Source organism: Oryctolagus cuniculus, chromosome 8 (assembly GCF_964237555.1).
Source record: "Oryctolagus cuniculus chromosome 8, mOryCun1.1, whole genome shotgun sequence".
Taxonomy (NCBI): domain Eukaryota; kingdom Metazoa; phylum Chordata; class Mammalia; order Lagomorpha; family Leporidae; genus Oryctolagus; species Oryctolagus cuniculus.
Genome location: NC_091439.1, coordinates 729,726 through 743,983, shown reverse-complemented (window position 1 = coordinate 743,983; position 14,258 = coordinate 729,726). Strand labels below are relative to the sequence as shown.

Genomic DNA, 14,258 nt, shown 5'->3' with positions numbered 1-14,258 from the left:
AGAGTGCAAGGAGGGAGGGAGCGTTGGGAAGTCCCCGGGGAGGGGCAGCCCTTGGGTTTGGGCGGGGCCAGGTCCCTGGCGGCAGTGCGTGACGGTGTTTCCCGCAGGTACCGGGCCATGTACCAGTACAGGCCACAGAATGACGACGAACTGGAACTCCGCGAGGGGGACCGCGTGGATGTCATGCAGCAGTGTGACGACGGCTGGTTTGTGGGTGCGTGGGCCGGGGCACCCCAGGGGCCCCGTGGGGGAGCCGGGAGAGGGAGTGCTGTGGCCCGCCAGCCAGCGCTGCCTCGGCACAGACCTGTGCCTGCCCAACTGCCCCCAGCTCCCACGGGCAGGCCTGGCCCTGGACCCTTCCCCAAACCAGCACTTCTCCAAGCCCCCAAGAGGGGAGGGGCCCCGGACAAACCAGCAGCAGCCCGCCGTCACTGACGGGCTCTCTGTGGAGCCAGGGCAGGGTTCCTCAGCCCCTGGGTGCCTGTTCCTCCCCCTGCACCCTTCTGCTGGGGGGAGGCGCAGGCCTCACACCTGCTGTGCCCCGCCCCGCCCCAGACAGCCCCTCAGGACTGGTCCATGGCAGCACCTGTGCCCTGGCCCCGTTCAGGGTTCCCATGGCCTCAGCTTCAAAGGCTGTGTCGTCCCCCAAAAGAAGACGGCGGCCCGCAGAGCCCCTGCTGCCCCACGCGGGCTCCAGGGCCTGAGGTTTGGGGGGCTGCCTGAGCAGGGGTGGACACAGGGTTGGACCCTTGGCCTGGCCGCCACGTCTTTCTGATGGGAGTCCTGCTGAGCAAGGCCTGGACACACGAGTGGTCACGAAGCTCCTGGCCTGGGGGACACTTCATACAGCTCTGCCAGGGGGCGTAGACAAGAAGTGCAAGATCCCATTGGTAGCATAACAGCCACAAGTGCTTGGGCCGTGTGCAGGTCCGGGAAGGCTTCCTGGAGGAAGTGGTTAAACAGGGCCTGGAAGAATTTGGGAGGCCGAGATGAAAGGGAGGGCATGGGCTGCTTCCAGGTGCCAGCCTAGAGGGGAGACTCAGGAGCATCGGTTTATCCAAGCCTCTCGCCCTGCCCCTCCGCGATGCTCCTCGCGGTCCCGTCCTCCAGCGGAGAACACAGGACCTCTGAGGCTGTAGCAGGGCCGAGGCCCGGGTTGTCTGGGTCACTCGCCCAGCCACAGGCCCTCCCTGCCCGTGTCTGGAATGAGAGCGCCTGACCAGGCTGCTCGCTTACTGACTGCGTCCCTCCTTGGATTGAGTGGAGGAGGTGTGGCTTTGCCGCGCTGAGGGCCTACCACTAGGGGGCAGGCATGAGGCAAGCGACTCAAACCCCACCCTGGAAAAGGGACTCCACTTGCAGTTCAGGGCACTGCCATGAGGGGGCGGAGCTTCCCCCCAACTCCCAGCCCCTGGCATCCCGGGCAATGCTGTTCTGTTTTTCTGTTCCAGGTGTCTCCCGCAGGACTCAGAAGTTCGGGACATTCCCTGGCAATTACGTAGCTCCGGTGTGAGTGGTGTGTATGGGAACCGGGAGCCGGCCAGGATGGGGCGGGGAGCCGCAGCCCTTCAGGACGGGGAGAGAGGACCGCCACGCCCTCCTCCCCCAGGACCTGCGCTCCCAGCTCCACACACACCCCCGGCAGCCTTTCCCTCGGAGCCCCCTGAAAGCCCCTGGACTGGCTGCCACCCACAGCTTACAGGCGTCCCTACAGCCCTTTCATCCCCCCTGCCCCCAAATACAGAGGTCTGCTTTGAAGTGGAGACTGTTGGCAGGCCTTATTGGGGCCAGACCCTGCGTCCCCTAGCCCCACCCTACTGCGGTGCTTCCTGTAACAGGGGCTGGCTCCCAGCTTCACCCCCATGGGGTCCCTCTAACAAGGACCGGCTTTCTAGGCTAACAGAGACCAAAGGCGTCCCGTCTCTCCAGCTTGCCTGCTGGCCCCTCTGCCTTCTTGCCCCCAGCTGAGCCTGGGAGCCAAGTGGGAGCCGGAGGCAGCCCCCTCTGTAGCGTCTGAGGCCTAGCCAGAGGCCGCCACGCCCTGGGCCTGAGCTCCACACCACCCCCTGCTGGCCTGACCCAGGCGCTGTGCAGGGGACACTCTGCTGGCCTCCTGCCTCCCAGCTCTCCCACCCGACGCCCAAGTCCCCTCTGGAAGAGAATGTACAATAAAGCTGGACTCCGGGCACCTTGCCTCCAAGTCTCTTTGCTGTGGGACAGGCGAAAGAGGCCTGGGGCCATGGGACTCATTGCCACAGAGGGCTGCGCCGGGAAGGAGGCGAGACGGATGCTTGCGTGTGTGCGTGTGTGTGTCAGAGGCACCGTTATCGGTTCTGAGGATCTCAGCCCCCAGCACTGGGCAGCTGCTGTCCCCGGGGAGGGGGGACGGACGCCACAGGCACCGGGGCCAGGGCTGACCGTGGGGAGAAACCAGCGACGGGACTGAATGTGACCTCGTTCAGCTGTTTTGCTTCTGGGGCCGCCACTGTGGGGCTAATGGACTTGATGACATCTGTGACTCATCCCAAACGTGGTCTCCGAGAGGGGCGGAGAGATTCCAGAGGTTGCGTGCCGTGGGCAAAGGTGCAGGCTTAGCCATCGCTTCCGTCCTTGGATTACTGAGTGAAGGAAGTGTGGCTTCGCCCGGCGGAGGTCCTGCCACTGGGGGGCGGGCACGAGGCAAGCCAGACAAACTGCTAATGTTTTTCTTCTGGGCGCTCCATTTCCATTTTGAGCCATGGGCTGTGGGAATCTGGGAGTGGTGGGCACAGCCAGCCAGGGCGGCTCTTCCCGCCCCTGGGGACTTGGAGGCGTGGGGAGTGGCGGCCCCTGTGGGTGTCTCCTGGGCCCAGCTGCTCGTGAGGCTGGCGTCCAGAAGGGTTCTGAAGTGCCGGAGGAGGGGCCGCCTCTCTGCACGAGATCCACCTGGTGGGCAGGCATCGCTCCTGCGGCCGCCCTTGGAGAAGGACGCCGGTGCACGGGCTCAGGGACTTCCCGGGGCTGGGTTGCTTTTCTGGTCTTCCCGGCACCCCTGGTGTCTAGACCTGCCACTTCAGGCACTCTAACCCCAGGTGGGTGGGACAGGCTGCCGTGAGGGGTGGGGCCTGGCTCTGTCAAGGTGGAGGGGAGGGGCCGGCCCTGGCAGATTCCTGGAGTCTGGGAGTGGCCCCCCCGCCCCCCCTCCGCTGGATTAAGCAGCTTTCGGAATGAAACCCACGGGGCCTGCTCCACCCAGCTATGGCCGTCCTCACCGCCCTCACCAGGCTGGCCTCTCAGGTGCCAGGGCCAGCCCAGGCTGGACTGTGTCCAGGCACTGCTGGCCTGTGATGGCCTGTCCCCTCCTACTCTGTTTATGTTCCCTGGTGCCCTCATATAAATCGTAGCCAGCTTGAGGCTTCTTCCTCCTCGCAACAGAAAGCAAATCCACCCCCCGTCTGTGCTGGGGCCCGGGCTCCCCTGTAGCAAACAAACCTTGTGCCTGGGGCCGCCCACCGCCGCGGCCCTGCCCGTAAGATGGCCACGCCTGTGCCCCCACCTGGCATGAGACGCGAGGGCAAAGGAGAGCCAGGGGCCACCGGGCATAGCTCACCCCATCCGAGACGAGGGCCAGAGTCGCCCCCAGCAAGACAGCCCTCCTTGTGTACTGGGGGGGGGTAGCTCCACCCACTTGGTGGTGGGTTTAGTGACTGCACAAGCCACGGGGCAGAAAACTCTAGAACTTTCTAGAAAGCAGAGCACAGCAGAAGCAATGTGGGTCTCTGCTTGGCTTCCAGAGCCTGGCACTTGGCACCTGTGGAATGAGTGGGGGGAATGAACTGAGTGGGTGGATGTCCCCCACCCCCTGCAGGAGCTGGGCGGGGGCTCTGGTCTATAGCTCTCAGTCATCCTTGGGCTGTGCCTAAAGAAGAGCAGTTTGCACAACGTGGGGGGCGGGACTAAGGTGTGCATGATCCCCATTTTACACGTAGGGAAACTGAGGCACGGGGGGCTGAGGAAGCTGCCTAAGGCCACACACTGGAAAGAGGCAGGTGTGGCAGCTGAGGGACCCCAAGGCTGGGCTTACCCTGCAGGCAGTTTGCTGCTCTCTCCTGGCTACTTAGGGAAGTAGAACAGGTGCACGCGGCAAGGTGGCCATGCGGGAGGCATGGGACTAGTCCACCACGGGAGAGCGGTTTACACACCCAGGACAGAGGGGAGGTGGCCTCGCTGGAGGAGCCCTGGGAGAATGACACAGGGCACCTGCAGGTCAGGAGAGGAATGACTCACTGCTGAGGCAGGCGAGTTACAGCTGTACCCACAGCTGTGCTCCCTAAAGACAGACCAGCTGGCCACGGCCACCAGCGCAGACCCAGGAGGCTGCAGGGCCCCCAGGGCGCAGGTTGCCAGGTATGGTCACAGCCTCCTCCTCCCCGAGCTGCCACCTGGGGTCCCGGGGCCCAGGTGGTTGCGGGTGGGGGTGGGGATGCAGGTCCCGGCAGAGAGGGTGAGGTGGGGCAGCGGGGATGGGAAAGCATCCGTGGGGAGCCCCAGCCAGGAATCCGCGTCTCTCCCGGGGCGCGGGCAGTTGTGCGGGAAAGAGCCGCAGCGGCCCGTGGGCGTTCAGGGAGGGCGGAGGGGCGGGCCCCGGCCCGGGATTTGCGGGGGTCGAGGCGGCGCGCGGAGAGGGCGCGGGACCTGGCACGGCACCGGCTCTCCGAGATGCGCTCCGGGGCGGTCGGCAAGATGCGGGCACCTCGGGCTGGACCGCCGAAGCCCGAGGGGCTTAGGGCGGAGTCTGAGCCGGCGGCAGCGCCCCGGCTCGGCGGCGCGGAGGAGGCGGCTTCCCGGGCCAGGGGCGGCCCCGGGATCACATGGGTGGAGGCAGGTCCCGGAGCCCCGGGCGGGCTCTCCCCAGAGCCGCGCAGACGGCGGCGGCTCGAGCCGCGCTGCCTTTTCACCCTGCCTCCCTCCTGGCCTTCCCTTCCCGGGCCGGGCCGCCCAGCCCTACAGGTGAGCCGCATCCAGGTGAGCGCACACCCACCTGCGCGCCCTCCGCGCCGCCAACGCTCTTCCCGGCGCCGGCTTCTCCAGTCCCTGGGGGCTGGGGTCTCCCTGACCAGGGCGCTCCTCTTCCAGCACCCTGGGGCGCGCGGGGTCCTTTGGCCTTTGAGGCAGGGAGGCTCCGGAACCGGGAGAGCAGGGCGGACGGGCCGGGCACCTCCCCGCGGCGCGGAGTCCACGGCCGGCTCAAAGGTCCGAGAAATTCAGCGCGGCTGCGAGCCGCCAGCGCCCGGCCTCGGGGCCTCCCGGCCTGGGGAGGGCATGGGGCGACAGACCTGCGGGCCCAGGTGGCCCCCTGCGTGCTGGGGACCCTGGTGTCCTCAGGGACTTGGCAGCACCCGAGAGTTCTGGGAGTCCCAGGGGCAGCCCGAGGATGAGTGCCGGGCTGGGTGGTGCCAAGCCTGGCATTGCAGCTTCCTGCCTGGGTTGGCTCCTGGCTCCAGACCTAGAGGCTCAGGAAGTCCTACAGGGTTGCTCTGTGAGGACACTCCCCTGCCCGGCCAAAGGGGCAGTGGACAGGAGGCCTGCGCCCCCGCGAGGAGGTGGCATCTGTCCCTTCATTGTGTTGCCCGGCCCCAGAGGCTGGGTGTGCCCAGCTTGGCTCTAGAGCCCTGGTCTCCTGGCGGGAGGGGCTGTTCAGAGAGCAGCGGGCCCCCGGGGGAGGTGGAAGGCCCTGCTCCTGCCCGTCTGAACCGCACTCTCAGGGGCTGGGCAGGCAGCCAGGAGGTCCCTCGGGGAGACGCAGCCCGGTCCCTGGTATCGTCTGTGGCGGGCCACTCTGTTCCGTGGCTGTCACTGCTGTGCCGGAGCCCTGCCGTCTCACGGCCGCCACCTGCCCGCCCCTCCGCAGCGGGAGGAAGTGTCTTGTGCTGTGGGTTTTGGGGACAGGAAGCAAGCCCCAGCGGGACTCTGCCTTGGTGGTGGAGGAGGGGTAAGGGGGGCAGTGGCGACCTCTCCTGCCACCTGTCACCCCTATCTTCCCTTCCCTCAGACCCCTGCCTGGCATCCCGGACAGCAGCCTCCCGGGAGCCACTGGCTAAAGACTGCGGGAAGGGGAACTTGGTGGCTTCCCAGGGTGGGGGGAAGTGAAACTGGGTGAGGGAGGGACTTCGTCACTTCCTCTGTGACGTGATGGGTGGCGCTGGGACCTGCCCCCCACCCCTTCCCCAGCCGCCTCTGTGCCTCTGCCCGGCCATCTGACGGGGTTTCTGGGGTGGGCTGGGGGAGTGGGCTCCAGCTGTCTGCTCCTCCCCCTCCCCCAGGTATGGCGCTGACTGTGGATGTGGTGGGGCCGGCGCCCTGGGGCTTCCGCATCACGGGGGGCCGGGATTTCCATGCGCCCATCATGGTGACCAAGGTGAGCCAGGGGCTGCACGGTGAGGGGTGGCCGCTTTGGGAACAGGCTGCTCTGGGAGGGACAGGGCGTGGGCCACTAACCCCGCACCTGCTGGCAGCCACTTGGGGTGGTGGGAGATCAAGGGCACCCAGAGTTGGTAGCCGAATGCCCCTGGCCCAGGCCTGGCCCAGCCTGTTTGCAGGTAGAGCTGCCTGCAAGGTGCGATTTGCACGGGCAGGGCTCTCTCTATCCAAAAGTATTTCCAAGCACCCACAAGCACCTGAAATTCCGCCACCCCACATTGCTGGGGAGGTGTCCGCCAGAGGCCAGGGCGGGAGGGGCTGCTCACTGACGCCGCCTTCTGGGTGGGCTCTGGTTGGGGGGCGGTGGGCAGAGCAGGAAGTCCCTTCCCCGCTGCCCCCGCTCCGAGGGCACCTGAAACTCATCCCCTGTAGGTAACTGAACGAGGCAAGGCCCAGGCGGCTGACCTCCGGCCTGGAGACATCATCGTGGCCATCAACGGGGAGAGGGCGGAAGGCATGCTGCATGCAGAGGCCCAGAGCAAGATCCGGCAGAGCCCCTCACCCCTGCGGCTGCAGCTCGAGCGGTAGGCCCCTCCCTCTGGTCTGCGCACAGCACCTGCCTGCAGCCTAGGGCTCTAACCCCTTGTGGCCTTCCTGGGCCCTTTGGCCCTGTCTGCCCGAGGAGACCAGCTTCAGGCTCCACTGGAGGGCAGAGGGAGACCAGCTGGGCTGAGAGTGTCCCTGTCCAGCTGGGCGAGGTGGGCGCTGGGCTGGGCACACAGCCACAGGCTGGGCAGGGTGAGCTGGCACAGCCTCCTGGAAGCCCGGGTCTGACTGGTTCCCAAGAGTGTGCAAGGTACAGGGTGTGGGTGTGGAGTGGGCTGAAGAGAGGAGACGCTGGGAGAGGTATACCCTAGGCTGGGCATCCGGGACCCCTGCCCCCAGAGGGGTGGGGCTCCGAGAGCACCCCTCCCTACCCAGCGCCACCCTGAGCCCTCCTTAGTGAAGGCACCTTCCCAGGCTGCCAGCATCAGGGACCTGGAGGCCAGCGCCGCCGTGGGGGGGACAGGTGGCTGGCAGAGGTGAGGGGTGGCGGTGAGTCACAGAGCAGAAACGCCAGGAGATTCCTGAGTCGGGAGAGCCCTGGAGCCCGAGTTAGAGCCGCCTGCCTCTCCTCGCCCCCTTGCCACCCAGCTGCAGAGGCTGCCGCCCTGGCCCCGGCCCCTGGCTGGGCCCCTCCGGCCCCTGCATGCTTGCAGGGTGGAGCCCGGAGGAAGGGGAGAGGAGGGGACGTGGTGGCATCTGAGGATGGGACTGGGGTCTTCAGGGGGCTGCTGTGTGGGGCAAAGGAGGGGTGGGAGCTACAGGTGCGCTGTCACTTCCTCAGAAGGAACCACCCCAGCAACAAGGGGGCCCGGCCACCCCCTGCACACCTTCTCTTGTGGGATCCTCCCTTCTCACTCCTTCCAAGACCCCTGGGAGACCATGGTGGTGCCCAGAAGCCCTAATCAGTGAGCAGAATCCGGTCGGGGGCTGGCACAACCCTCCCCAGGCGAGGCTGCGGCTGACCGTACCCCTGGGAATCGGCCGGTGGTCCAGCGACAGTGTCGTGAGGCTGGGGAGCGGTGGGCTCAGCCTCGCCCTCGCTCCCGCCCTTGGCTCCTGGCTTTCTGCAGGCCTCCCGGGCCGGGGTCCCTGGGGAGGTGGGCCCTGTCCCACTGCCTCTCCAGGTCCTTCCACGGCTGGTGTCGGAGGGAGGGGGGTCTGGGGGAGGGACAGTGGGTGACCCTGGCACACGTGCTCTGGGCATCAGCTGTGGTGGGGCTGTGTCTGAGTGGGGCGGCTGGGGCCTACTGGCTCCCCTCGCTGGCTGCAGCCGCTCGTGGCTGCAGTATGAACGGTTGTTCCCATGAAGCCGGCCATCTTTCCTGGCCAGCACTGATCTATGAAGTGCTGCTGGCCCAGTGACAAAGTCCAGATGAAGTGGAAAAAAAGGGGGTGGGCGTGCGTAACGGCCTTGGAGCCAGCCAACCGTTTCTCTCCCTGCTCCTTGGCACCAAGGCAGCCATCTTTTTTGCGAAACCAAGGGGGGTGTTGAGCATGGCGGGTTGGTTTGGACTCTGGCATCTGAAAGTTGACCACCTGGTGCCTGAGCCGTCCCAGGGTTGACACTCAGGTCTGGGGACAGCAGCGCAGCTGGTGGGTGAGGGTCCCAGGACCCCTGTGACGCCCCCTCCCTTACCCCTCCTCCCAGGTCTCAGGCTGCCTCGACTGGGCAAGCCAATGGGGACGTGGAAGTGCTGGCGTCTCGCTTCCAGGTAAGCAAGTGCCTCGCAACCAGGACGGAGCAGCAGCGCGGGGGGCGAGGGTGAGATGCTTCCCCAGGCCCCTCTCTCCACAGGGCTCCGTGAGGACACAGAGCGGCAGCCAGTCCTCACTGAGGTCCGCCTGCTCCAGCCCTGCCTCCCTCAGCCCCCGGGCAGGCAGCCCGTTCTCCACGCCGCCCCCCACCAGCTCACACACCCTCGCCCAAGAGGGCATGGTCAGCCGCAGGTGAGCTACCAATTCCGGCCCTGCCCTCTAGTCAGTGTCTTGGCGGCGGCGGCCATGTCTGGGGGACCCCCAGTGCCGCCCCCTGTTGCTCCTGGGTGCACACACACACCATCCATTCCCCATGTCTCAGTTTCCAGAGTCTGGCACATGCTACACACCTCACTGCTGCCGACCGCGTGTCCTACGGGGGCCACCCCGGGAGCCGACAGGTAAGGCTACCTGGAGGGGAAGAGACAGAAGCAGCTCGCCTTCCCCGGGAGGCTCCTGCCCAAGCCAGGACGGCCGCTGCCTCTGGTGGGGGCCACACGGGCAGCCAGTCCTCCTCCTCCTCCTCCTTCCCGGGCCTGCTGGCGTCCTCCCTTCTCCGTGTGTTTCTCTTGGGCTGGAGCTGAAATACTTTTGCTGCTGTTGTTGGAAGGTTCCCTCTGGGCCCGGGCTGCAGCTCTGCATCGCATTCCTCTCCATTCCAGTGCTGCTATCTGCCCCTGACTCCCGGCCCTCGGCCCCCCTCTTCCTCTCTGACTCGGCCCGAAGAACCCCCTGTGGGACTGTGGTCCTGCCTCAGGCTGCCCTTGGCTTTGCCTCTGTCTGCCCACAGCCCCCAGCCCCGGAGAGGCTCGCCCGCTCCCACTGGTGACGGCCACCCCACCCCTGTGGTATTTCTCTACTCAAGGGCAGGGGTAGGGAGGTGAGGGGGTGAGGTGGCCCACAGCCCTGGGCCACAGCTGCTGGGGGCAGGTCCAGCCTTGGGGGTGGAGGAGATGGAGCCCAGCTGCTGGAATCCTACCTCGGGAGATGGCGCATTCCAGACGGCAGAGCCTGGGGTGGGGGTGGCCGGGGGAGGCTCTGGAGTGCCTCCCTCATGGCCAGCTGGCCCGGCTGTGCGTGGAGAGAGGGGATCCCGTGGGTTGCCGGTCTTTAAACTGCCTTACATGCAACTGTGGAGATAAGACAGACGTGCGGAACAATTTTGGAACAATTAAGCACTCACCGCCGTGGTATTAATTACAGAAGCAGGAGGCTGGGGGGGGGGGGGCGTGTGGGCTGCCCGCCTCCACCCAGAAGGCTGCATCAGGGCCCGGTGGCATGAGGATGGGACAGGAGGAGCAGCCGCTGGATACGCTGGGGGGTGGAGAGACCGCGCCACGAGTTTGGGGTGGGAGTGGGGATTTTTTCTGAGGGGAAGCTTTGGGCCTAGGACACACTGGGAATGAGCTTGGCCTGGGGCCCCAACCAGCCTGGCTCCTCTAAGCTAAGGGTTAGGGTTAGGGTTAGGTCCTTGTGGCTGCTGGGGGCCTGGCCTTCCTGGGTTCCTTCCCATGATGCCCCAGGCCCAACAAAGGGGGCTTTGCCCCCAAGCCAGGAGCAGAAGCACCTAAGACTTTTCAGGAACGTAAATTTTGAGGCCCCAACCTGGACATCTGGAACTGGACTCGGATGGAGGCAGCAACCTGTGTGCGTGTGTGCGCGTGTGTATGCATGTGTGTGCCTTGTGTGTGTGTTAATTTGTGAATACGCTTGAAACCATATCTGAAAGGCAAAGTGTGACAGACAGAAGCACAGAGAAATCTTCCATCTGCCCGTTTGCTCCCTAAACGCCTATGACAGCCAGGCCTGGGCCACGAGGAAGCCGGGAGCCAGGAGCTCAGCCCGGGTCTCCCGTAGAGGTGGAAGGGATCCGAACGCTTGGGCCATCCCCTGCTGTCTTCCAGGGTGTGCATGAGCAGGGAGCTGGAATTGGAAATGGGTCCAGGCAGTCTGCTAAGGGATGCAGGCGTCCCAAGGGGCATCTTCATGGCCGGGGCCGGAAGCGTGGCCGTCTGTGTTGAACCCTGCAGAGGGAGGAGCAGGAGCTGGCCAGGGGCAGACGACGCTCTGAGCTCCCTCCTGTTCCGGAGCAGCTGCTCGATGTCAGGCGCCTTCCTAGCCCCTGGGGATGCGGTGGTGGGAACAGGAATTCCTCACTCCGTGGAGCTTCCACTCGGGTCTGCCGTGAGGCTCCCACAAGGAGCCACAGGCCCCCTAGCTCCCTCCCTCTCGGGGGTCACTGTGAAAGAAACACACTCCACACTCTGCATTTCCCAAGCTTGTCTAACCGCAGAATGTCCCCTGGCCTTCTTCCACCTGTCCCCGCCCCTCCCCCACTCACCGACACCCTCAACGCGCTGTGAGAAGTGTTGGCTCCACCCACACACTTGCTGGGCAGGCGAGGAGGGGGCAGCTTGCCTGGGCTCAGACATGAGGGGTCCCCTCTGTGTCAGTGACGGCAGGGGCAGGTGGTGTGGTGTCTGCTAGCACCAGCCCTCGTGGTGGTACCCTTCTAGAAAGTACAGTGGCCCACCCGGGGTCAGCCTGGTCCTGGTGGACAGATCCGGAGTGAGAACAGTGGCTTCCCGGGAACCTGTACACAAGGCCCTCCCAGCTGTCCCCGAGCGTCCTCTTCCATTGGCTGGCTCGCCAGTGCTCCCTGGCCCATCCTGGGGGTCCCGCCCCCCACCCCTTTATGTTCCCATTGCTCCCTGCCTAGGGGATGGGTCCGTGGGGGAGGGACCAGGCTCCGGGGGGCTGCGTCTTTGGGAATACCCAGCAAGGTGTCGCAGACTGGGCAGGACAGGGGGAGGATGGTGGGGACTCTTTGTCTGCCAGCTGCATCTTGCCCCACGTCCAGTCCCCTTGCGGCCCCCTTCCCTCTCCCTGCCCATGCCGGCTTTGCTGGGTGCTGACTGCCCCACCCAGGACCCCAGCAGCCCTTGTGCGCCAGCCCTGGAGCCTGCTGGTCACCAAGGGCCGGGAGCCCTCTGCTGTTGGGCCTGGGAACAGCTGGGCTTGAGACCCACAGGGCTGCGTGGTGGGCCAAAGGCTGCGGCCGCTGACTCCTCCCCGCTCGCTCCTCCCCTCAGGCCGGCCAGGGCCGCGCTGGCGACTCGGCGGTGCTGGTGCTGCCTGCTTCGCCCCGGCCCCGTTCCTCCAGCCCCAGGCTCAGGTACTGGCGGGCCCTGGAGGGTTGGGTGGGGTCCCCTCCCCTCTGAGCCCCTCAGCTTTCCTCGGGCTCCTGGGACACAGCCCTCTGCCCCTGGGCTCGGGCTGACGGCGGGGCCGCCCCGCGTCCTGCAGTGTAGACCTCCTGGAGGAGGACTCCGAAGTCTTCAAGATGCTGCAAGAGAACCGGGAGTCGCGCCTGGCGCCCCGGCAGTCCAGCTCCTTCCGGCTCCTGCAGGAAGCCCTGGAGGCTGAGGAGAGAGGTGAGGCCCCGGCGGCGGCTCCGGCATGGGCGTCAGGCGTCCTGTAGGTGTTCACCAGTGGGACTGGGTGGGGGCCAGAACCCCGCCTGTGGGTGCATCCGGTGTGGGAGGGCTGGCCCGGTGTGCACCCAGAGGTAGGAAGCAGAGCCTCCTGGGCCCCGGGAAGGCACCAAGGGAATGGTGATGGCCGGTGGTGGGCCAGGGTGGGGGTGGGGGTCTCCAAGGAGGCCTTCTTGGAGGAGGAGGGGTCTGATGTGGCCCTGGGAGAAAAGATCAAGACTTCCACAAGCAGCCTTAAGATGGTGGCAGGGAGCAGCCGCAGGCTCTGGGCGTGGCCATGTGCACAGGCAGAACGGTGGTGGGACAGGCCAGTGCAGGCGGGTGGCGACTGCCACGGGAATGTCGGTGTCCTTGGCCGAGGCCTTGGGGGTGGCGGTGCATGGAAAAGCCCTTTCCCAGCCGTGCAGCGGGGCTGGCAGTGTTATCTGCTCCTAGCGTCACTCCCAGGTCTCGGGAGCGGGACCGTCAGCTCCGCTTGCCAGACCCTGGGCTCAGCTGCTCCCCAGCGCCGTTAGACGGGCAGACGTGGCCTCAGCCTGTCTTTGCCTGCCTTGCTCCATCCCTGCTCCACAGCCGGCGTCAGCCCGTGCTACCGGCGCTGCTGCGGCCGGTGGATGAGCTCCCATGTGTCTGTCTGTCTGTCCCTCTAGGCGGCACACCTGCCTTCCTGCCCAGCTCGCTGAGCCCCCAGTCCTCCCTGCCCACCGCCAGGGCCCTGGCCACCCCACCCAAGCTCCACACGTGTGAGAAGTGCGGCACCAGCATCGCGTGAGTGGGGGGCAGGGCCGGGCCCACCAGGGGCCAGCAGCAGCAGGCGGGCAGCACAGCCAGGGAGCCCAGAGGGAAGCTCCTTTGTGGCCTTGCGAGGGGTTATTTGCAGCGTCCTGGGGCTGCCTGGGCTGGCTTCTTTCTTCCTTGTCCCCAGAGGAATCCGAGATGCTGCTGTGTTAGAGAGAGAGAGAGAGAGAGAGAGAGAGAAATCTTCATCTGCTGGCTCCTTCCCAAATGCCTGCAACTACTAGTGGCTGGGCCAGGCCAAACCCAGGAGCCAGGAGCTCCCTCCAGGGGTCTCGTCCATGGGTGGCAGGAACTCGAGTGCTGAGCCTGGGTGCACTAACAGGAAGCTGACTCACAGCAGATCAGCTGGAACTCCTATGTGTGACGTGTGGTGTTCCGAGCAGCAGGCTAAGTTTCTGCACTGTGACGCGTACCCTGGTGAGACTGGCACTTCTAATGCTGGCGCTGCCAGTCCCAGGAGCTGGGGTCACACTTTAGGTACCACTTCTCCCTTGCAAACCGAGAAGATCTGGCCGGGTTTGTCAGTCCGTGCGGGGACTGATGTGCGGCTGTGCGCAGGCGTGGTGGGGGGTGGAAGGAGATTACTGAGTGCAGGTGGAGTCATGTCTCTGAGGCTGTAGGGTCGTCCCAGGCTCCAGGGCGGTGGTGGCCTCCCAGCAGGAACCATTCCCTCTCCTGCAGGAACCAGGCCGTGCGCATCCAGGAGGGGAGGTACCGCCATGCCGGCTGCTACACCTGCACGGACTGCGGCTTGAACTTGAAGATGCGAGGGCACTTCTGGGTGGGCGACGAGCTGTTCTGTGAGAAGCACGCCCGCCAGCGCTACTCCACAGCCCCGGCCCTCGGCTCCCGGGCCTGAGCCCACAGAAGGGGCCACGGCAGGTGGCGGCTCCTCCCGGGAACTAAGCGTGGGCCTGACTGGGTGAAGTCCAGGGCTGGGACCTGTCTCGGGCAGCAGGTGCCGAGGCAGCCTCACCTTCCTGGCATCTTCGCCCCTGCAGGGCAGGCCCTGTTCCCCAGGCTGAGTTGGCTGCTGCCTTTGACATCTTGGCAAATGCGGGATGGAATGCTGGGAGGCATCTCGGAGGAGAGCGAAGTGCTAGCAGTTCTTTGTTCTTCCCTGTGTAACGCTGGTCATATGCGCTCCGTAAACATGCACACAAGCACAAAAGAGACACCTTGCTTCTCTCTCCTTCCCCGCCCCTC

At 65.8% G+C, this 14,258-nt stretch overlaps 2 protein-coding genes across 8 annotated transcripts in view; both read left to right on the top strand.

Annotated features, from left to right (window-relative positions):
- SORBS3 (sorbin and SH3 domain containing 3) overlaps positions 1 to 2,188 on the top strand; it is a 33,342-nt gene extending 31,154 nt beyond the window's left edge. For all 5 annotated transcript variants that reach the window (XM_051836738.2, XM_051836736.2, XM_070047323.1 and 2 more), the window contains 2 exons: positions 108 to 214; positions 1,452 to 2,188. In XM_051836738.2, coding sequence (XP_051692698.2) covers positions 108 to 214; positions 1,452 to 1,513 — 169 coding nt within the window. In that variant the 3' untranslated portion in view covers positions 1,514 to 2,188. The remainder of the gene's footprint in view (positions 1 to 107; positions 215 to 1,451) is intronic.
- A 2,047-nt stretch (positions 2,189 to 4,235) lies between these two features.
- PDLIM2 (PDZ and LIM domain 2) lies at positions 4,236 to 14,227 on the top strand. Of its 3 annotated transcripts, none has more exons than XM_008249873.4 (10): positions 4,236 to 4,386; positions 6,303 to 6,397; positions 6,832 to 6,983; positions 8,654 to 8,717; positions 8,801 to 8,952; positions 9,083 to 9,161; positions 11,853 to 11,935; positions 12,067 to 12,194; positions 12,905 to 13,022; positions 13,734 to 14,227. In XM_008249873.4, exons 2-10 carry the CDS (start codon positions 6,305 to 6,307, stop codon positions 13,909 to 13,911), a joined length of 1,047 nt encoding a protein of 348 aa, XP_008248095.2. In that variant the 5' UTR covers positions 4,236 to 4,386; positions 6,303 to 6,304; the 3' UTR covers positions 13,912 to 14,227. The 3 variants fall into 3 exon arrangements, with proteins under 3 accessions (XP_008248095.2, XP_008248094.3, XP_008248093.3); XM_008249872.4 differs by lacking the exon at positions 4,236 to 4,386 and adding an exon at positions 4,832 to 4,989; XM_008249871.4 differs by lacking the exon at positions 4,236 to 4,386 and adding an exon at positions 4,848 to 5,004.
- The last annotated feature ends 31 nt before the right edge of the window (positions 14,228 to 14,258 follow it).